General features: G+C 54.5%; 5 protein-coding genes across 5 annotated transcripts; 2 read left to right on the top strand and 3 right to left on the bottom strand.

Annotated features, from left to right (window-relative positions):
• The first annotated feature begins 245 nt into the window (after positions 1 to 245).
• EV422DRAFT_530682 (uncharacterized protein) lies at positions 246 to 5,358 on the top strand. The gene is made up of 4 exons (XM_053070422.1): positions 246 to 3,064; positions 3,161 to 3,389; positions 3,479 to 3,636; positions 3,732 to 5,358. The coding sequence occupies exons 1-4, from the start codon at positions 410 to 412 to the stop codon at positions 5,049 to 5,051; spliced, it is 4,362 nt and encodes a 1,453-aa protein (XP_052925101.1). The 5' UTR covers positions 246 to 409; the 3' UTR covers positions 5,052 to 5,358.
• Positions 5,359 to 8,693: 3,335 nt separating this feature from the next.
• On the top strand, positions 8,694 to 10,946 carry EV422DRAFT_68393 (uncharacterized protein). Its single transcript, XM_053074300.1, has 7 exons — positions 8,694 to 8,934; positions 9,012 to 9,068; positions 9,161 to 9,272; positions 9,360 to 9,534; positions 9,681 to 9,827; positions 9,904 to 10,042; positions 10,154 to 10,946. Exons 1-7 carry the CDS (start codon positions 8,919 to 8,921, stop codon positions 10,585 to 10,587), a joined length of 1,080 nt encoding a protein of 359 aa, XP_052925102.1. The 5' UTR covers positions 8,694 to 8,918; the 3' UTR covers positions 10,588 to 10,946.
• A 639-nt stretch (positions 10,947 to 11,585) lies between these two features.
• On the bottom strand, positions 11,586 to 14,899 carry EV422DRAFT_68414 (oligomeric golgi complex component, COG2-domain-containing protein). Its single transcript, XM_053074301.1, has 11 exons — positions 14,318 to 14,899; positions 14,146 to 14,226; positions 13,848 to 14,063; positions 13,299 to 13,778; positions 12,706 to 13,233; positions 12,567 to 12,639; positions 12,347 to 12,495; positions 12,140 to 12,276; positions 11,870 to 12,047; positions 11,688 to 11,765; positions 11,586 to 11,606 (listed from the first exon to the last, which is right to left on the bottom strand). Exons 1-11 carry the CDS (start codon positions 14,708 to 14,710, stop codon positions 11,592 to 11,594), a joined length of 2,328 nt encoding a protein of 775 aa, XP_052925103.1. The 5' UTR covers positions 14,711 to 14,899; the 3' UTR covers positions 11,586 to 11,591.
• A 1,817-nt stretch (positions 14,900 to 16,716) lies between these two features.
• On the bottom strand, positions 16,717 to 19,478 carry EV422DRAFT_68500 (uncharacterized protein). The gene is made up of 6 exons (XM_053074302.1): positions 18,682 to 19,478; positions 18,234 to 18,595; positions 17,958 to 18,158; positions 17,700 to 17,888; positions 17,553 to 17,612; positions 16,717 to 17,486 (listed from the first exon to the last, which is right to left on the bottom strand). Exons 1-6 carry the CDS (start codon positions 19,241 to 19,243, stop codon positions 16,761 to 16,763), a joined length of 2,100 nt encoding a protein of 699 aa, XP_052925104.1. The 5' UTR covers positions 19,244 to 19,478; the 3' UTR covers positions 16,717 to 16,760.
• A 236-nt stretch (positions 19,479 to 19,714) lies between these two features.
• EV422DRAFT_496737 (putative cruciform DNA binding protein) lies at positions 19,715 to 20,092 on the bottom strand (the record flags this gene model as incomplete). The annotated part of the gene is made up of 2 exons (XM_053067898.1): positions 19,715 to 19,861; positions 19,943 to 20,092. 2 exons carry the CDS (start codon positions 20,090 to 20,092, stop codon positions 19,715 to 19,717), a joined length of 297 nt encoding a protein of 98 aa, XP_052925105.1.
• Between the last annotated feature and the right edge of the window lie 257 nt (positions 20,093 to 20,349).

Here is a 20,349-nt window from a genome sequence, read left to right on the forward strand (position 1 = left end):
ACGGTTTCAAACGGCCGCGAGTGTTTTACTACAGTTCGAAAGCAGGTGGCGTTTCAGAGTGGGTTGGATGTTTCAAGGAGTCTTGCGGCTTACGCGATGAACTGGCCATTGGCAATTGGGGAGCGCCTCATTTGGGCCTCCAACGGCTTGTTTGAACGGCAATGATAATGGCTTGATCGGCCTCAGCGGAAATAGAGGTCATCGCAACTACTGCCAAAGTCACTGTCGCAAATAGACCCCAGATACCCCCCCCCCCCCCCCCCCCCACAACCACAACCACAGAGGCATAGAGCGAGCGATACAGAGAGACAGAGAGAGAGAGTTCTCACTGCACTCATCACGCATCCGCAGTGTCACCTTAGTGCCGGGGCTTTAGAGTAGAGAGAGCCACGCTGATAAGTTGGGGGCAATGTCGCGTTTATACGACGACCCTAGTCGAACCAACTACCCGCCGCCACAGCAGCAGCAACAGCAGCAGCAGCAATACCAACAGCAGCAAAGCGGCCAGCATGCGTACGAGCAGCACCAGCAAATACAGCAGCCCGAGGGAAGTCCTCGACCACAACGGCAGCGGTCGGACCGCCAGAGAGAGGAGCAGCCGCAGCAATTTCAGCGGCCGTTCAATGTAGATGACTATCCGGAGGCGAGAGGGAGGGGGGTGAATGACGGGATGGGTTATGGCGGTGGTGGGTATGCGCCGGGGCCTATACCGATGGAGCAATATCAGCAGCAGCAGCAGCATCCTCATCATCAAGGAGGGCAAGGGCACTGGCGGTCGGTGGACGATGCGAGACAACCTCGACGCGACGGCAGCAACCCAGGCCCAGCAGCAGCCAACCCAGCTGAGATGGAAGAGTACCGCGAACAAGAGCGCAACCGCCGCCGCCAACGCGAGCAGCAGCAGCAGTGGCGACAGCGCCCACGCCGGCCGGAGGAGGAGGATGTGGTGTTTTATGAGGATGTCGCGCAGCCGCCGCCACCGCCGGGGTTTTATCGGCCCTATGGGGATGCGAGGCCGCCACCGCAGCCTGTATGGCAGAACTCGTATCCGCAGCCGCAACATCATCAGCACTATCAGCAGCAGCAGCAGCAGCAGCAGCAACAGCAACAGGGAGGATGGGCCAAGGGTCCTGTCCCGATGTTAATGGCAGGAGCGAGGCCCGGGTACCCACCAGAATATGGACCGAACGCGATGATGCGGTCCATGTCCTCACCGGCGTTGCGTACAGACGATCTTCGTGGACAGGGATGGGGGAATCAGCACTCTGCGCCGGTCGTCGATGCATACCCCATGGAACCACTACGGAACGGGCGATCGATCCATGGTCGCGCGAGAGACATGCCGGCTTCTGCACCCACATCACCCATACAGTCACGCCCACCTCGCGCGCAACGGCCTCAACAGCCGCAGCAGGTTCACCCGGAACCCAGCACCCCACCATCCGAAAAGAACATGAACCTGAGCCGCTCCATGAGCACAGACCCGCTTCTTGATGCCAGCATCGATTCCATGGCGCAACCCATACCCGCCGGCTCTCCCGCCGGCATGAAGAAACCATCAGCATACCCGCAGAAACCGGTCCTGGGAGCGTTGACCATCAGCGACTCATCGCCTCGCGTGGACCCCGTGCGACGGAGCTACCAGGTCCGCGCGCTGGTCCGCAAAGCCGTCAGTTTCCAGCGGCGACAATGGTTCACAAACGTGTGTTGCATTGCGCTGTGTCCGTTCGCTATGGTCTTCACATCGGCGCTGGTGGGGATGATTGTGCGCTCTATCGTGAGGAATCAGGTCACGCCGTTTGACGTTGTGTACTGCTCGAATCTGCCGAGTATCAATGAACAGGCATGGCCCATCTTCAACCTGGGCGCAGCGGAGGGGATAAAGCTGACACAGGCGAAGGAGGTGCCTGGGACCACCAGGATAACGAAACATGCCAATTTCTTCAACCTGCTGCAGTTGGTCACCGTGGACGCGGACGTGAGCGCGTTGACACAGTTGGGCGCGCAGGCGGTCTTCTCAACCATCCCGTGCGTCAATTGGTTTGGGGAGGGATACCCACGCAGCTCCACGGACCCGTACGCGCGGCCGTCGCTGAAGATCAAAGATGGGAATACATATGCGAATAAGGACGCAGGGTACGTCAACGAGATTGCTCGCGGGTGGCTGGACCTTTTCCGCCCGGACATTCTCGTCAACGCCCCGGAAGCCAACCAGGCTATCAGTATGGGTCCGCAGTTCCTTCAGACGCAGATGCGGCCCTGGGCCCTTGTCGGCGTCGCGCCGGGCGTCAGTGCGCAGTTGGTCGGGACAGCGCCTATGCAGCCTGCGTTGAAGAATTTGACGGATATACCGGCTTCCATAGCGGGAGCCCCACCGGCGTCCATGTTCAACCCGGGCACGACAGCGAACGGAATGCTCGACACGATCGAGCCGCGATGGTTTGTCGATTTCGACGTAGACACTCGCTCCATCGGCGGATTACAACAGGTCCCCTACTTCGAAAGCATCAATACAGCGGGGCCTACCACCACTGCATCCCTCTCATCCCAACTCAACGCTCAAATCCGCGCCCGTCTCGAACGCGTCACATCCAACCTCACCACAATCGACGAATCCGCCATCCTCACCTCCAACCGCAACTCCCTCGACGTTGCAAAATTCCTCCTCAAACTCAACCGCATCCTCGCCGACATGCCCTACGCCTCCATCCTCTTCACCACCATCGACCACACACTCAAAAAATACGCATATACGCTCGGGATCGGTTCCGATAATCGCTTAGCTGCTACCGCGGTCTTCCCCACCCCCGGCCGCCGCCAACTTTTGCAGCTTTCCCAGTTGTCGAACGCGATATTGAGGACGAGTAACCCGAACCTGGGGGACGCGGTGATCACGCAGGGCACGCGGCAGTTTCCGACGGTGTCGAGTGGGGGCATTGATTTGAGTATCAGTAAGAGTATTGGACGGGTGTTGTTTCCGTTTGGGTTGTCGTTCTTGGTGCCGATTTTTACGCTGGTGCTTGTGAGGGAGAAGGAGAATAGGGTTTTGATTATGATGCGGATGGTACGCAGCCTTATAGTCTCAATCTGTTTGCGGGTGTCCGCACCTCCTTTGTCTTGACTCGATCTACTCACACCGCCTTCCCACTCCCAATCGCAGAACGGCCTCCGCCCCCAGCTCTACCTAATCTCCCAATACCTCACCTTCTTCGTGCTATACATCATCTCGGCCGGCATCTTCCTTGCCTCGGGCGCCGCGACGGGTCTGGAGATGTTTACAAAGACGAATGCGCTGGTGCTGGTTGTGCTGTTGTTGTTGTGGGGCGCTGTGCAGGTTGCCCTGGCGCTGTTTTTTGCGAGTTTTTTCAATCGGAGTCAGAATGCGCTCTGTAAGTTTCTTTATGTGCAGGGTCTCTTTGGAGGCATTGGGGCGTCATTTTCTTGTTTTTTTATCAACTGTCTTCGTCCCCTACCACAGTGATCACATTCTTCATTATCCTCTGCGGCGTCATCACCTCCATCGCCGCCAACCAGATCTCGACAGAGGTCTTGTCCATCTTTTTCATATGGCCCCCGTTTGCGTTCTATCGCTCGCTCGATGTGTTGAATGACGCCGCTTCTACGCCGGGGAAGAGGGTGAGTTTGGAGGGAGTGTGAAAAACAGTTGACATCTTTTGTGGTCGGTTCTGGATCCAGCGTTCTGACTCTAGTGTTTTGATTGAAATTCCTAGCCGTACACGTTCAGGCAGCTCAAACCTGGTGATGAGGTGTTCACCGCCATGGTCTTCATGGCCGCCGAGACGGTGTTCCTCGTGCTGATAACGCAGTACCTGACCGCCGTACTACCGTCGGAGTTTGGCGTGCCCAAAAAGTGGCACTATCCCATCAGCAGCCTCTTTGGAAAAAAGCGACAATCTCCGTCAATTCCTTCCTCCTTCGCTACCATACAGCGTACACAGCCGAAAACGGGAGAAGTCAAGGACAAGGAACAAGAGCGGGAAGACGACGACGTGCGCGCCGAACGAGTCCGCGTCGAAACCAACGCATATTCACCGGACTGCCCGCTCGTCATCCGCGGCCTGCACAAGGCCTACAAACCACGACACGGCCTAGGTGCCAAAATCGCATTGCACGACATCCACATGGCGTTGGAACCCTCAGAGGTGTTTGGCCTGCTCGGTCCCAACGGTGCGGGGAAAACCACGCTGATCTCCATCCTCACTGGGCTGTACACCCCGACCCGCGGGACCGCGTACGTCGGCGGCTACGACATCACCACGGATATCGACCATGTTTATCGTCTCATCGGGGTCTGTCCGCAGTTCGACCTGCTGTGGCCCGAACTCAGCGTCCTGGACCACCTCCTCTTCTACGCGCGTCTGAAAGGCGTGTCACCCTCCGAAGAGTCGCGCGTTACCCGCAGCGTGCTGGAACAGGTCAAACTCCAACAATACGAATCCCGGCTCGTGAACGGACTCAGCGGCGGTGAAAAACGGCGATTGTCCATCGCTATCGCACTCATCGGCAGCCCCCGCGTCGTCTTCCTTGATGAACCCACCACGGGTCTCGACCCCGAAGTCCGCCGTGTGGTATGGGACGTCATCGACGCCGCCCGGCGCGCGCCGCAACAGCCTACCATCGTGCTCACCACGCACTCCATGGAGGAAGCCGAAACATGTTGCCAACGGCTGGGTATCATGTCCCGCGGCACGCTCACCTGTATCGGGCCCCAGCTGCGGTTGAAGAAGCTGTACGGGTCCGGGTATAAGTTGTTTGTCACGTGCGACGCCAAACGCGCGCTGGACGGCGCGATCGCGACGATCGAGCAGCGGATCCTTGCTCGCGCGCCGTGGTTTCAACGGCTGGTGGATGTGGGTGTTGTGGGCGTTGGGGGCGCGAGCGCGGCGTGGGTGTTTGTGCCGGCGCCGGGGATGGTGTCGAGGGTGATGGCGGCTGTTACGCGGCTGCAGGGGGTGGTGGATTGGGGGTTGAGTCAGCGGGGGTTGGATGATGTGTTTTTGAATGTTGTGGGTGGGGATGAGGAGGTTTAGGGGGAAGCAACTGGACTGGCAACTGAAGCCGTTGTTACTCGTTACCATGTGAAATTCTTTTTTTGGGGACCTTTCCTTCGGCTTGACGTACGCTCCTACGTTATCCCACCTGTACATAGAATATGATATCACAGCACACCAGAATCTAAAGGCAATGTTCGATAGGGGTACAGCTGAGGTGCTGGTGCTCTCCTTTCGTATGGATCTATGTTTGCAGAATCAAAGCTCTACAAGTTAAAGGAGCAATCTGCAAGCCAAGGACCTCTCTCTGAAGGTGTTGTTCATTCAATTTCAAGAAGAATGCGCGAAGCATGCAGAAGATGTGACATGTGTTTCTCCAAAAATGATATTGAAAATGTATACATAAGAATTTCCACTCGAAAGGTGTAAGGACTAAAAGCCCTCGCCGAAGGTAAGATGCTGCATCGCACCGTTCCAGTGTATGCGGTGGAGTCGACCTAGTTGACGACCTAGTTGACGATAGGAACGGATCGGCAAGCAACAACGACAAACAATTTCTCAACCTCAAGCCTCGCCCTTCTTCGCATTGGTAACCTTCTGCGGCTCCACAAAGCTCAACCCCCTATCCGCATGCCAATCGCCGCCCTCCCCAGGGTCCCTCCCCTCGTTAATACGATCCACCGTCGTGCCCACATTGTTGTTCATAACCTCATACCCCTGCATATCCCTCTCGAAATGATCCTTCGCGCGCGCATCCTTCACGTCCGCGGCCGATTGCGTCGCGTTCTCGTGCCGCCAGTTGGGCCAGTCGTGGAGGTGTTCGGCGGGGGTGTTCTTTTCACGTTGCGGGATGGTTGAGGGATGTCCGACGTCTTCGGGGGCGGGCGGGTTGGAGAAGGTATCGGTGTTGCCGTGGTGTTGGGTGAGTTCGGCGATTTTGGAGCCGATCACCGAGTTGCCGTTGTCGGTGATGTCGTTTTTGCTTTGGCTGGTTCCACCGAAGAGGAACATCTTTGCGAGGTTTAGTTGTTGAGGTTTGGGGTTTGTGATTGGTTGTTGGTCTCCACGTAGATCAGATGGCCCAGTTAAAAGTATTCTTCGCTCGAGGTTTGATTCCAGAGATGTAGACATTCAGCTCTCTACGCCCGAAGACAAACCCAAGCGCTTTATGTACTCGTAACCCTTCACCATTGCTTTTCCGCAACTTTCCATAATAGAGCGTCGCAATAAACGGGGGGAAGATCATCCCTTCATTCAGGGATGCATGTGGCTTGGCTCCCCACGCGCAATACCGCATTAGCCGCCCATATGCAGCCCGAACATAAAGTCATCCTCAGGTATTGGGGGGTTATCCCTGGCAATAACTCCGGGAATCAATACAAGCCGACGGGGCAGTGCAACCAGCATGGCGAGTTGTCATGACGGAAAATACTCCAAAATGAAGGGCACTGTCGAAAATGTCGAAAGGCGACGCGCTGTCAATGTGATGTCACCGAGCGGAGCTTTTCCGCTTTCTGCGTTTCTGGCTTTTTTGTCGCCCGTGGGATTCGACGAGGAGGGAATGAAGGGCATGCACTTCGGGAATAGCGGCGTCCAGCAATCTGGTTGTTAGAGGATGTTCGATTATGTCCCACAGACTGAGGAAGTGTGTATTCACGAACCCGAACGGAACAGTGTACGGTATTATATGACATATGAACCGTCTGAGTGAGGTACGGAGGACAGGCGACTTGTGCTGTGATATTTCAATCGCTCTCGGTGAGATTCATCAACCAGTTGTCCTTCATGCCGTCGTGATGGTCCTCGTAATGAGGCAGGAGAGAAACGAAAATGAAGTGCCATCGAACGTTCGTCGAAGATATTGAGAACTCCCCGAATTGGACCATGCCTGGGAACATGCCTGGAGACCAATTTTTCCACTGAAAAAAAGCAGTGGAAAGACGATTTCGGGGCTTGCGAGGAGTTGGAAAGGTAACAGGATATGACATCCTCACCTGTAAGAGCCAACGGCCACATCGCTCCAACGATCATGCCCATGGACCCAAGCTATAAATGATCTAGCGCCAGCAACCGCCGTACAAGATGCGAACGCATTTTCGCAAAGGCTACGAAGTGTGTGGCACTCCACTCTGGATGTCGATGCTTGCAACGCAAGAGAGTACTCGGCAAGAATCCACTGCACACCCGCAAATCGCGGCGTGCATCGCACAAACCCTGCGTACAATAGACCACACGGCGCATAGCATGCTCCCAGGTAAGGTCCTCGGCGTCGAAGTCCGGTTAGGTGCTGCTATTATCTTTGTATCGGCGGAGTGTATACTTTGCGTAGAAAGTAACTTCAACTTGCTTGACTCAGCCTTTCCCGAAATGTCAGCGAGCTCTCCTCAGCTCACAGCGATGGTACCATGTTTTCCGATGCGGTTATCTTCATTGTCTCAAGTTCCCACTGTGGGTTGGATTTTGACATCATCAACCCGCCGCCGGGCATCAAAGCTATTCCAAAGCCGAGCAGGTACATAGATGCGACTAGTTTACCATCACCTCCCTTAGTTTTAGATGGCGCGCCTGTTACCTAGTGCATCGCCTTTATGCGACTCGCCTCCGCGTTGGTCGCGCTGTAGGAAATGGTGAATGCGGGCCGTGCTGTGACATAGCGTGTCGGGGCTTGAGAAATTACTACTAAAGAGGATCAATTGTAAAGCTCTTGTCACCCAGCCGTGCCGCTTGGAGTCCACTTCCTCCCTCTGCAGATCCTCCACTGATGAAGGAGATCCCTTTTTTTGCCGGACATACCTTGGGGGCGCATTCCTCCTTCAGCTGAGCAGACTGTACTCGCGGTGCGATGACCAGAGGCGTTGATGACCTGGAGACTGCCCACGAAGTAAACGGCGTAAGGGGGGAATAGTGACTTTAAATGGCGGGCGAGCTTGCACCCCTTAGCCAAAAATTCTGCCTCCTTGGTTGTCCGTTTATGCTGAGGACACGCCTGCCGACGCGTGAGAGCTTCCACTCCAACTCCGCTTTATGTAAGCAATATGGACAGCAATTCGACAGGACTTTCGGAGCCCTGTCAGACTGAAAACTGAGCTAAGTGCGACGCCTGGCATCGTCTGCCACGTTTTAACCTTAATTCACAACCGAATTCTTTGGAACAGATCGCTAAGCTCGCCACCAAACGCAAACCGAAATAGCGCCTCGCTTCCCGCGAACACGCCTCAACTATGCTATGGGCACATGGAAACGACCACCAAATGTCGAGATGAGGCTTATTAACGACATGTTAACTGCTTGAAGCTAAACAGTGCGCCATCAAGCCAACTACGGCTATACCCTAACTAGAATGCAGGCTCCCTCGGGTGGGTCTCATATCTTACGCCCACAGTGTGCATTGCATGGTCCCAACTGAAATCCATTCGCTCCATTTTCTCCAACAGCGCCATCTTCAACTGCTCGATCTTTCGCCCAACCGCTTTCTCTTCCCCAGCTGCTCTCAGCTGCTCCTTGTTCTTCTGAGATTTTTCTCGGAATCTAACGTCGTTAGTATAGCAAGTTTGTGTGAACTTCTCTTCCCCCGTCAGCTGCACAACCCCAGTCAGAAATGGACTGCGTTTCGTGTTTGGGAAATGCCACCATCTTGGCGCTCTGTGCGCAAAATCCTCGAGTCCAGGTGCGTCTCTCTCAATTCAGTGTACCCTGGGTGTGAGACGACGGTCTTGGGGATGGGGAAGCATTGAGGAATCGCACTCGGGAGAACGGCCGGCTCACTTCATCTCTCACTTCCGATTCTCAATCCATACCTGGTCCCCTTTCCCCCGTCGTACTGTGGTTGCCCACATTCTCTATTCCCCCACTAAACCATTGCGATTGCGGCAAACTCGCACAAAGGCGGCAGTGGCAGTGCCGTACATGAATCTGATCGCAGGTAAGATGCTCACCCCATCTAATTCTTGCAACCTCTACATCTGCCACTTCGATACTCACTTTTGCGCCGTTCCTTAGGACAATACGGACCCCCAGGCATGATCGTGGGCGCGATGTGGCCCCTAGCGCTCACATGTGAGGATCCCTTGTTTTCCGCAGACTGTTTGTCTGCAGGGCATTTTATGTTTTTACTCTACACATACATTCTTGACCCCGCTCTTTCCCAGCCATCCTCCTGGCTATCTGGCGTGTGCTAAACATTCTCGATGGTCGATCGGCGGCCCTCTTTCTCTCGTCGCTCGGTAGTGTTGCTACGGTTTGCGTGATGACATGGGCGAAGTAAGTACTAAAAACTGGGGATGAAATCCTATACAATCGGCTCGGCCGTGTGTCACTACCCCTGCTCATGATATATTTCCATTCCAGAACCCTGGCACCCCTGGACCTACTCGCTCGTGAAAACACATATATATGTGTGTTAATTGTCCTTGGACAGATTCAGTCTGGGGCCGTCTTCGTGTCGGCGTCGTTTCGCTTCTCCACTGTCATTATGGACAAAGCGCGGAAGCGCAAGATGGTGGCTGCTAGCACGGCGGCAGCGGTAAGTCGATCGAGACTACCTTACCCGACTTTGTGTATCCTTTCCAGCTCCCAATCACCGTTCTCTCCGCTTGATCGCCTCACTAACTCGCTTATTCCCTATTACCCCCCACACTCTTCTCCTACGACCATCTGACCCGCCGCCAGGTCTTGATTGTCATTACGACCACTACCATTGGTCTTCTCGGGCAGACACGGGACGGCCACCACCGTGTGCCGTTATACTTCTGGTTTTTCAATTCGATCACACCCGGTTTATACTTCGTCGTTGGTACATCGCTTTTTGGCCGAACGGTAAGCAGCCTGGTGTGATCTTCTTTGTGGGAGTTATGCCACATACTCACGCAGATGTTCTTCGTGGAACACCAAGCTCCGCAAGTTAGACAATACCACGAAGGAGCACGGAGCGAACAAAACGCTACTTTTCTTGCTATATGCCAACAATGTTTGCATGATCGTCGGATGCCTAGCATGCCTTATTCTGATCGTTCTGCCTCTCGTGCGCGACAGTAAGCAAACCATCTCGAGCGTCGTCCCTATCTAGCCCTTTCCCGTTATTCGTGAAAGCAACGGACTCATCTCAACATCACAGTGACCATAATTTTCCGTCATTTCCTCAGCTTATGAAGACCTGACAGTCGTACCAGCCATCTTCCTTGCGTCTGCGGCGGTGATTTTCACCGAGAACATCTTCGAGCTGATTACACTGTTCAAGAGGGCAAACCAGCTAGCGAGCTCCGTCGGCGGGCAAGCACCACCATATGAAGGCGGCAACCAAGGGCCGGCACGGGAACCCGGTCTCCCGTCGGGTCTGGGACTTCAGACCGCTAGCTTCACCGCTGCCAGCACCACAGGGATTGGGGGATCATTTGCTGGTGGTGGCGCCTTGGGCTTTGGCGTGTCTCGTGAGATACCGCCGACGGTCGAGACCGGGAACCCGTGTCGGCCCCAGTTGCAAACCGGCATGCAACCGGCTCATTCTCGTATCATTCACACGCATTCGCATTCGCCGCGCTGTAGCACAGCCATGTTTACGTCGTCGGCTGGGAAATGAATGAGCATCTACGCGAGCAAGAGGAGCGTATCCTTGAGTTTCGTCGCAAGCTTCGGGCGGTTTTCAGAAGAGCACCAAATGATTAATCGAATCAAGCCCGTTATCGACGCTATTGGACGAAGGCTCGCCGAACGAGTGTCTTGCCCGATCCCAGACCGTTACAAGTCTACTACAAGCACGAGCTAGCTACAACAACTGGATCACAAGTCCATACGGTCACTAGGCGAGCATCTGCCCTCCGCAAGAGTAACAAGAAGAGCACAAAAAGGGTGTTGTGGGAGAGCCTGCCGGTGATAGCGTCGTGTTACTCGGACAGCAATCTGGTGCGTGTCGCCGGCTGGAAGCCCAACGGCTTCATCCCAATTTACGAAGCAGCATTCGGTGGCATCTGGGAGGACCACCGCCCAATTGTACCACCACCGCCTCCAGGATGGGTCTTCACCCTCCCACAAATTCTGTCCCGTGGCCCGAGGCCCTCGACTGTCCGGGAAGCGCCTACGGCCAATCTCCTCTTTCTATGGCCGACCGAACATATCATTGACATGAGCGGCATCTAGTACAGTATAGTTCATACCAGGAATTGCTCAACTCACTGTGAATGCAATGGACCACATAAAGACGAATAAGCTTAAAGAATTCGATAAAGAACGTCTCATCGGAGATGACATGAATCAATCATAAAGCATCGGACTTTTTCGGATCGAATCCTCCCTTATAATGCTGGGCCAGTCCGAAGACAAGTCTGTGCAGTGCCCAAAATCATTCAGATGGGTCTACTCCTTGTGCGAAACGAAGTCTGTAAATGAATGTATGCACAGGCTGCACACTCCGGAAGCGAACAGCGCACGCATCGTGATGGCATGCCTGTGTTCCGCTAGCGCTTCGAAGTTACGACATACGTTGTATGCACCCCGTACATTGCGGGAGATGCGCAAGCCTTATCCTCGAGCTACAATTACATGCCAACCTACAGACTACATAGAGCGTTCATAAACACTTGGGCATCACTTTTTCAATAACTAGAATGCAATGTGACTTTGTTCGTTAGCCATGCGCAGCGCTGTTCCGGACCGGCTATATGTGACTGTTTTGGCACGCACCTCTGCAAAAGGATCTGTAATCTGCCGCAACTCCCGGCCCGATTCCAACGTCGCGGGATTAACGCCAAGACCTTGTATCTGCACAGACTATGGCATGAGACACGAATCTCCTCGGATCTCGCAAACTTCCCGCAACACCACACGCCAAAACAGATTAGTAAGAGCTTTGCTAAGGTCCTCACCTCCGTGATATACTGCTCGACGTCCAAGTACAACTGCAACCGGATCTTGTCACCGTCGCTCATGGCGTTTTCGCCCGCGGCGGTTGTGGGCCGCAGCCGGCTGGATTTTTTCATGCGGCGGTTGTAATCTTCGAACCATTTGTTGTCAGAAACGAGCTTGGCGAGGGTTGCGGCGTATCTGTGGTGGGAGAAGATGCGGTAGAGTTTGGTCAGGGACATCGAATGGCAGTTTACGGGAGGCGTGCCCCAAGAAGGCAACACTCAGCTCACTTCGATGTAACGTTATCGACGACATTTGCCGTCCACTCCGACGTGGCGACCGAGTTTGCCAGGTTCCCATTTTCCTCGAAAAACGCCAACATCGGCGTAAAGATTGTCGGGATGAAGTACGAGGCTTTGCTTGGCGGCTGTAAACTTCGAGTTCAACACAACCAATAGTGTACCCTTCATGAACGCGCACGTCAGTCCTATACACACCTCCTTGTTGGTAGCGCGATACTGCCGGGTAATGGCTTGTACGTTATCATACAGAGGCTCAAAGCAGCGTTGGACCAGCACTTGGCATACTCGTTGCGTCAGAAGCGGTAGCATGTCCTGCAGTGGTGATAATGATTCTCGTAACGAGTCTGTATAAGAAGAATATCGTGATTAGTTGGAACTTCGGGAGGAAAAGTAGATGCACATGCCAAATTCCTACCTTGCAGGACCTGCTCCGTCCGACTTCCTCCCGGTATTCTTGTGCGGATCACGTCATTGAAAGTGTTTGCAACCTAGGAGCAAGAGCAAATAAGTGAGGAGGGGTAATGATTGTAACGGGCTTCATTGTACACGCATACCTGCGAGATGATATTCCTCAAATCATTATAAAAGTACATGTATGTTTTCAAACTCTGCTGTTCGGCAGGGAAAGCAGTGCTCGTCGATACCCGACCACCAGGCGTCGGTGAAGTGGCCACATCCGGCGCTTCAACCGGATTTGCACTAATATCGAGCTGAAGCGTTTCCTTGACCCAAATAACGTAACGTGCAACCAATTGCAACGTCAGTTTCCAAAATCGATGCGCTAGTCCAGGTAGGTAGACGGATGGGTCCCAGCAGAGGTTGATGCATATCATCAAGGCACTGCTGGGTGTCATGATCAGGCCTTCTGAAACGTTGACGTTAGCATTGAGGTCGTCCGTGGCCGTGGTCGCGTCCTCGAAATCTGTGGCGATTTCGCGAAACCGGATTTGGAAGTATACCGGCAGTTGCCACCGCTTCAGGAAGTCTGAGGTGATTGAATGGGCGCGGAATCGGCCCAGGACGTCAGATGTTTTGCAGAGGGATTCCATCTCCGATACGAAGTGAATGGTACAGCTGTAGTTCTGTGATGGCGGGATGAACGGTTGAGCATGGTGCGTTATTCCCTCGCAAGGGAACCCTCACACACCTTATGGAACACCTCCGGAATTCCCGGATTGAAAATAAAGGGAATCTTCTTCATAATCGCCGTCGCGACAGCAACCCAGATGCTGTCCACATGCAGATTCGCTTTCGTCCCATGAAACGCCTTCGTCGTGACTGCGACAACTTTCGCACAATCCTTCGCCACAAACGCCAAGATCGCGTCATACATATTCTCCAGCGGGTTCCTCGCCGACGCAATATCCGTCTTGGGCGTGGCACCGGTCCGCGTCTCAAGGACGAGATTTTGCCTGTTGACAACTTTGTCAAGGAATGGGGCCATGACGGATTCGCTAAAGATCTGCTCGGCTTCGTCTGCTCGGTCGACTGAGACGTATGTGCGGAGGATTTGGGAGAGGTCGTTTTCCGCGACGGCTGTGCTGTTGGGGGACATGACTCGCTCGTACGAGAGCTTGAGCGATCTTGAGAGACTTTGAGTGAGCGTGTCTTTGATGTGCGCTACACGCTGATGCGACGTGAAGTAGATATCAGCATCGCTCAGCTTTGTTGCATTCGAAGGGCCATGAAAGCAAACCTTATCAATCTTCTGCACAAAAGGAGTCTTGCTCGCCCGCGATATCAGATACCGCAGCTGCGTGTACTCGTTTGCAACACGTTCGATCAGCTTTCCTTCCGCCAGCGCCTCTTCATTGCCATCGCCGTCTCGAGGATGCCCCTCGTTTGACATCTTTAACAGGCCATCCAGCTTCTCCAGCGATTCATGAATGTTGACGAATAGTTGGAGGTAGACCTACTTGAAACGAGTGTAAGACTGACATCGCGAGCAAACTCGTTCATAGACCGTGCTCGAGAAACCCGCCACAGATGCAGACCTTCTTTTCCCTCAACTCAGCTCTGTTCTCCAACTCCTCCTCCAGCTGTGATATCCCATCGTTCAAAGCATCCCTGACTGCCTGCGTAATGTCATAAGTCAGAGATCATCTTCTCACGCGCGTCATCCTCTGAGTTCCCGACGCATGCAACGCCATGAACTGAAAACGGTACCTGCACACTCCCCTCAATCTTCTCCAAGGGCCCCCCCAGCCCCGAAATCATCTCATCCACGCCCACCAGCTTCGTCGACAAGTCAATAAAGTCCGCATAGTCCAAGTTAATGAGTTCCACCAACTCGGTCTTCAGATCCCGCAACGACTGCTGTAACTCCTTTTTCAGCTCATCGAGGGCTATATGTCGCCGGTCTCCGAGAAACTCTTCGGGGGAGAAGGAGGGGCCGGTGAAGGAGGCGCGGTCGAATGAGATGGGGGGATGGGTGAAACTGGCGGAGCGGAGGGCGGAGGGTGGTGGGTGAGAGGCGTCAAATGAGAGGCGGGTTTCAAGATTTAGTGCCGAAGGACTGCCGCGGAAGAGCCGAAGGACTGCCGCAGAAGGAACTGCCATCTCTTCAAAGGCAACGGTATTCTTTGCTCAGAGGCCTTCCAAAGTATGTTGCCTTGTGCGGCCTGCAATTGCGCCCTTCAACTTCCTCATTGGCGTGACATGCCTCCCGACCCGCAGAGAAACGCGTCGCAACATGCCGCAACGCCTTACAGTAACTGCGAAGGCACCCCGTTTTCGCAAGGGGGGGATCCATAGGCAAGGACGGATTCTGTACGATGTGCATTGAACAATGATTCTATCCATGCCCTTTGGCGGGCGAGGGCATAACCCGGGTTACCGCAAAGGAGTGATAGACCCCCGGGCATGTGCTTGTCAACCGCGACCCATATGATTCGAGGTGGTATATGTGATACGATACAACCTTTCCTCTCAGGTACCATGTCCCATCCCAATCGTCTGGGGGACATACTGTATCACGGAAGGAATACGCGAATACGGATTCCCTACGTCGTCTGTGATACACTGTGTAAGACACGGCCAGGTGCAAGCCTCTCAAGCGTCTAATGCATGACTTTGAGGAACTCATTTCGTAAGAACTTCCTCCTGAGTCCTCACTGCATCGAACGCCATGCCCTCAAAAGTGGCGACATCCGTTACGGATTCATGACTGGCCGGTTTCGAGAGTTTATGTGGGCGGCCGCTATCTGGAATATCAGCAACAATGCAAAGAGCATAGACCCGGGGAGTATAGAGCTTACGTTGTAATGCGTACATCACTCGCTCAATGTCACATCTCTTGCGGCACGCTTCCTGCTTCAAAAGAGGGAAAAAGTGATCTTGTCGTCATTTATCCTGTCAGTAATTCGGCGTGTGAATCGTACAAAAACTGTCATTTCGTGATTAGCAAAGCAAAAAAGCCAACACTCCGCTCCACTAACATCCGACCACTCGAGCAGCACACAACGTGCTTTATTGAGGGTCAGGCAGCCCTCAACAAACCCTTAATTGAACGGCGCAGGACAGCCATCCACAAGAGCCCGGCCGCGGAGGTAACGAATATCTACGCAAGAAGAGGAGCGAACTCTCCAGTTTCGTCGCAGGCTTTCGGGTGGTTCTCCGGAGAACATCAAACGGAGAGCGAGCATCTGTCATCTGCAAGAGTAACAAGAAGAGCACAAAAACGTCGTCTTGAGGCTACTCGGACATCTGGTCCGTGCCGCCCGGCTGGAAACCCGAAGGCAACCATCCCAATATACTAACGAGCATTCGTGGCATTTAGCAAGACCACGTTGTGTGCGGAAGAAATTGGCTCCGCCCCTATGCGGGCGGATCTGCATGGGGACGCCTTCCATCTGCGCCGTGATCCGCGACGTCTGGACGCGCCTTCGCACATCCAGTTGGGCGACGGTCCTCGACTGTTCCTCAAGCGCCAGTTTCGCGGGCCTACAAGATCACTGACGAGGTGGAATCCATCGGAGCCATTGGCGCCTTTTTGCAGCCCCAAGCACAGATCTATGCGATCACACGTTTTGTTCAGAAAGCACCATGGACGAGGTGGACGATCGAATCATGGTCCCAGGGTGGGCATTCACCCCCCGGCGACCAATCTTGTTCCGTAGCCCCAGGCCCCGCGCGCATCCAGCTGGACGACGGCGGAATCAGACGGGTCGCCCTCTCCCACCCGACCCGTGAACACTCAGACCTCCCTCCATCCCCAATGTACGCACCGAACCCAAAGGCCTGCACCCGCCCACTTCCCATGACCCTTCCAATCTGCGTCCACCGCATCGAAGATCATGCGGCAAAGCACTTCCGTTCAAACAGTGGGATTTTTCCCCTTTGCGTGAAACAGGCTTCGCTTGCAAAGCACTCCATTTGTATGCTCGTTATTCATTCCAAAAAAATATACACCCCTCAACCCATTTCCCGTGCGGCACCAGCCGTTTCCGTATCACCCTCCTGTGGCCAAACCTGGGCCCACTGCCATCTGTACATGATCGTTATTCACTCCAAGAAAGATTAGACCCATCAAACCATGGGCAGCCGACCCGTTTTCCGAATCAGATATCGTTCCCCCTCCTTACCCCTCCCACAAAGAGTGCCCCACCATTCATCTCTGAACCCTCCCCAACCCAAACGCTCCCCCGGCTCCAGCCGCACCCGCACCCGCGCCAGCCCTTGCAACCGGATCGTAAAACGGGTGACGGGTGACGAACGCCGATCCCCTTGCCGTTTCTTTGCGTTCCTGTCGTTGCGGCTGCTGCTGCTGCTGTTGTTGTTGTTGTTGTTGTGATACCGTATATTGTTGGTGGTGGGGAAGGGGAGGCGGGTGCGCGAAGGAGGTCATGAGTTGTTTAGCGGAGCGGGCTACGGATTGGTATTGGTGGTGTGTTGGGAGGGTGTTGGTGTTATTGGTGGTGGAGAGGGAGGCGGAAGGGTGCGGTTGGCGGAAAGGGTGCGGTTGCGGGGTCAAGTCCTCCGCGGTCGTGTTTGTATGTTGTCGTTCGCGGGTTGTGGTCGGTGGGTGGGGGGCAGTCGTTGGTCGTGAGTGTGCGGGTGGGGGCAGTTGTTGCGCCTCCCATGTATTTTGCGGGGGTGGTGGGGCTGGTGGATAACTTGCTCCAGTACCACCATCAAGATTCTTCCCCTGCCCCTTCGCATTGGCAAGAAAAGTATCCCCCTCCCCCCCGTCGGGATGCCTAAACATACTCATAGCCTCCATATTAAGCGCACAAACACCCCTCATGAACGCCTTCTTCATCTCTTCTTCCTGCACCGCGCGCGCCGATTCGGAGATAGCCAGGCGGCTGTTGACTTCTGTGAGGTTGCGTTCCAGCTGATGGGGAGATGGGGGTGTGAGAGATCTGGAATGTGGGAGAGCAAGAGTACGGGAGGGACTTACGTGTGCGATCCGCTTATCGTACTCGCCAGCGAGCGATTCCATTGCTTTCTCCGCTTCCATCTACAAACAACACCGAGTCAATCAATATCCATCGCTCAAAGACTCTTTATTCCCATTCTCAGACTCCTCAAAATCCTGGTAACATACCTTAACCCTCCTCTCAACAGTCCTCCGCCACGTCGTCCCCGCAATCTCCTTCCACCCCAACAACAACTTCCTCGCAACCGCTCTTCGATGGTGCTGCACAGCGAGCCGCATGACCATCCGCGACCGCCGCTCTTCCGCGTATTTCAGGCGCCAGCGTGCAAAGAATAGGCCTGTTTGCGAGATTAGGCGCTAAAGGTATTGGAAGCGGGTGAGAAATCGAGGATGTGATATCCTTACAAAGATTTAACTTCAGATTACCTTCTTGGAAAGATACCCCAAAGAAACGTCCATCAGATTCTCGCACCGGACCGCTTTCGCCTCACAGGTGACGATATAGGCCTCGGCGGTCTTGAGCCTGTTTTCGACATCGGCGAGATGGTCGGCGATCTCGGCTTTGGCTTGGTTGATAAGCTGGGTTTGGCGGCGGAGCATTTGCGATTTGGCGGTCATGAAGTCTGCCTATGAAGATAGGATGTGATGTCAGTTGCCGTCCCACAGGGTCGCTTTCGAGCTGGATGACACCCGCCAACATACCACAATAGCTCTCCGCATCAACCCCGTCCACTTATCAACCGACTCCGCAAATCCATTAGCATCCGGGTCCATATCCATCAGCACCGGATCATCACCCTCCCCATTCCCAACATCGAACGTCTCGGGCCGGGATTTGGCGGCCGGGCGCGGCGGGGACGGGTTGCGCGATGACCGGCCGCTGAGTTCTTTGGAGAGGCTTGGGACGCGTTTGCTGGTTGCGGTATTGCGCGTAGACGCAGAGCGAGGTTTACTTTGTTGGAGGAGGGTTGTAGTGGAGTTGGAGGGTGGCAGATTTTGGTGGGATGATGAGACGACGTTACGGGACGAGATTGAGCGGGTCGGGGGTGCATTTGATGCCTTGTCTGTATCGAAATCCCAACAAATGTTAGAACCCAGTTAAGATAATCACTCCATTACAGCGTTTGTGAAGACGGATGGATACACGCACCTTTCCCAATAACACCCATACTCACGCTCCTCGCCTTCAACATCTTCCCCGCCGACGACTGCGAGAGTGCCGTCTTCTTCGGTTTCTCCATCTTCCCTTTCACATCCGAGCCTTGGGAACCTTTGCCCTCCTCCTCCAGCATTCCAATGGCCGCAACCTTCTCCACCAACTCCGCAGCGGCGGAGTGCTGATCTTCCGATACGGGCTCGACGACTCGGTCCCAGGAGGGGGAGGGGATAGGCATGGACATTGTCACGCGTCCGTCGTCGAGGGAGGCTTCGTCGAGGAACGGTTCCTCTTCTTCTTCAATTTCAAGGTCGCCTTCTTCTCCTAGTAGGAGTTCGGATACTTCGCCGCCTTGGTGATGCGACTCTTCGTGATCACTATCCTCGTCCTGGTCATCGTTTCGCGATCGGCCGCTCGTGTTCCCTCCCTGCCGCTGTTGTTGCTGCTGTCGTGCTATATGCTCCTCTTGGACCCGGCTTCCGTTGTCCGGATCCTGCCGATCGTTGGCGCCGGCGCGTGAGCTCGTCGTGGGGGAATGTGATTGCGAACGTGGCATGCTGGGCTGGGAAGATGTCCACGGTATGTTTTCCGACTCGCTTTCCCTTGAGAGGACGACGTAGCTTCACAAGGCTCGTCAACGACACACGCAGTGGTACCCTCTCCGTCGCACAGTTGTTGTTGACACTCGACCGGGGGACAATTAGTAGGTGGACATGGACAATGTTCCAACTTCGGGACGCGAAACGCGTGGAGAAGAAAGGAGGAGCCTGTTCAACTGCTCAAGTTCACATCACAGACGGGTCCAGAGGGAAGAGACTCTCCGCAAAGCCGAGTTCGCACAGCACACATGCAGACTAAAGCACACAGAGGACACTGCACAGGTGTTGTTTCGTTCAGGATCTCAAAAAGCCATGTTGATAAATTTTATACAAGTCGGGTGGGTGTAAAACCAAAAGTTGAAGAGCAGCGCTTCACAAAAAGACTATGTGATGTGGGGTGGTATTTTGGGCGACTAAGCGTTGAACATTTACTTGTTCAAAGCCTTCTGGGCGTCACCGTGAGCTTCCTGACCGGCTCCCCTGGCGTGGAGGGACTGGTTTCCGACGGCGTCGCCGACGTTCTTCTTGATGTTACCGACGGCACCGTCAACGGCTCCAGAGGCGTAGTTCTTGGCCTGTGATGATGAAAAGAGGGGGAACGATGTGAGAAGGATGTTCGCAGTGCTTTCCGAGAGAGAACTAGAATCTTCACGAACCTTGACTCCTTCCACTTCGGCGTTTCCGGACGCACGCTGGGCAGCACCCTCAGCGCGGAGAGACTGGTTTCCGACGGTAGCACCGATGGTTTCCTTGACGGCGCCGGTAGCGGCCTGGATGTTTCCGTGGGTCTTGGATGGAGCAGACATTTTGATTTTGGGTTCGGTTTGGTGGGGGGTTTGAGAGTGTTGTGTTGTGTTGTTGTGTTGCGTTTGATGAGGAGAAGTGGAGCGGAAGCCGAGGAGGGTCGTTGCTTTTATATCCGGGGGAGGGGGATCTGGGAGTGGGACTGAGCCGACCCTCCGAGGGCCTGTCCGTGAGATGTCAGACCCTGCCACGTAATGCCGCAAGAGTGGGGAAGGGAGACCAGCTGAGACGAGCCCTTCCACGAAGCGACGTAATTGCG

The sequence above is a fragment of the Fimicolochytrium jonesii genome, assembly GCF_025526975.1.
Source record: "Fimicolochytrium jonesii strain JEL569 chromosome Unknown EV422scaffold_13, whole genome shotgun sequence".
Lineage (NCBI taxonomy): Eukaryota > Fungi > Chytridiomycota > Chytridiomycetes > Spizellomycetales > Powellomycetaceae > Fimicolochytrium > Fimicolochytrium jonesii.

Coding starts and splice junctions, on each gene's coding strand:
- EV422DRAFT_530682 (XM_053070422.1), top strand. CDS start 410: ATGTCGCGTTTATACGACGACCCTAGTCGAACCAACTACCCGCCGCCA. Junction 3,065..3,160: donor TTTTGATTATGATGCGGATG/GTACGCAGCCTT, acceptor TCCCAATCGCAG/AACGGCCTCCGCCCCCAGCT. Junction 3,390..3,478: donor TCGGAGTCAGAATGCGCTCT/GTAAGTTTCTTT, acceptor CCCCTACCACAG/TGATCACATTCTTCATTATC.
- EV422DRAFT_68393 (XM_053074300.1), top strand. Junction 9,273..9,359: donor TGCGTGATGACATGGGCGAA/GTAAGTACTAAA, acceptor TTTCCATTCCAG/AACCCTGGCACCCCTGGACC. Junction 9,535..9,680: donor CTGCTAGCACGGCGGCAGCG/GTAAGTCGATCG, acceptor ACCCGCCGCCAG/GTCTTGATTGTCATTACGAC.
- EV422DRAFT_68414 (XM_053074301.1), bottom strand. CDS start 14,710: ATGGCAGTTCCTTCTGCGGCAGTCCTTCGGCTCTTCCGCGGCAGTCCT. Junction 13,234..13,298: donor TTCCGGAGGTGTTCCATAAG/GTGTGTGAGGGT, acceptor CCGCCATCACAG/AACTACAGCTGTACCATTCA. Junction 12,048..12,139: donor GTCGATAACGTTACATCGAA/GTGAGCTGAGTG, acceptor CTCCCACCACAG/ATACGCCGCAACCCTCGCCA.
- EV422DRAFT_68500 (XM_053074302.1), bottom strand. CDS start 19,243: ATGCCACGTTCGCAATCACATTCCCCCACGACGAGCTCACGCGCCGGC. Junction 18,159..18,233: donor TGATGCGGAGAGCTATTGTG/GTATGTTGGCGG, acceptor CTATCTTCATAG/GCAGACTTCATGACCGCCAA. Junction 17,487..17,552: donor ACGATAAGCGGATCGCACAC/GTAAGTCCCTCC, acceptor TCTCCCCATCAG/CTGGAACGCAACCTCACAGA.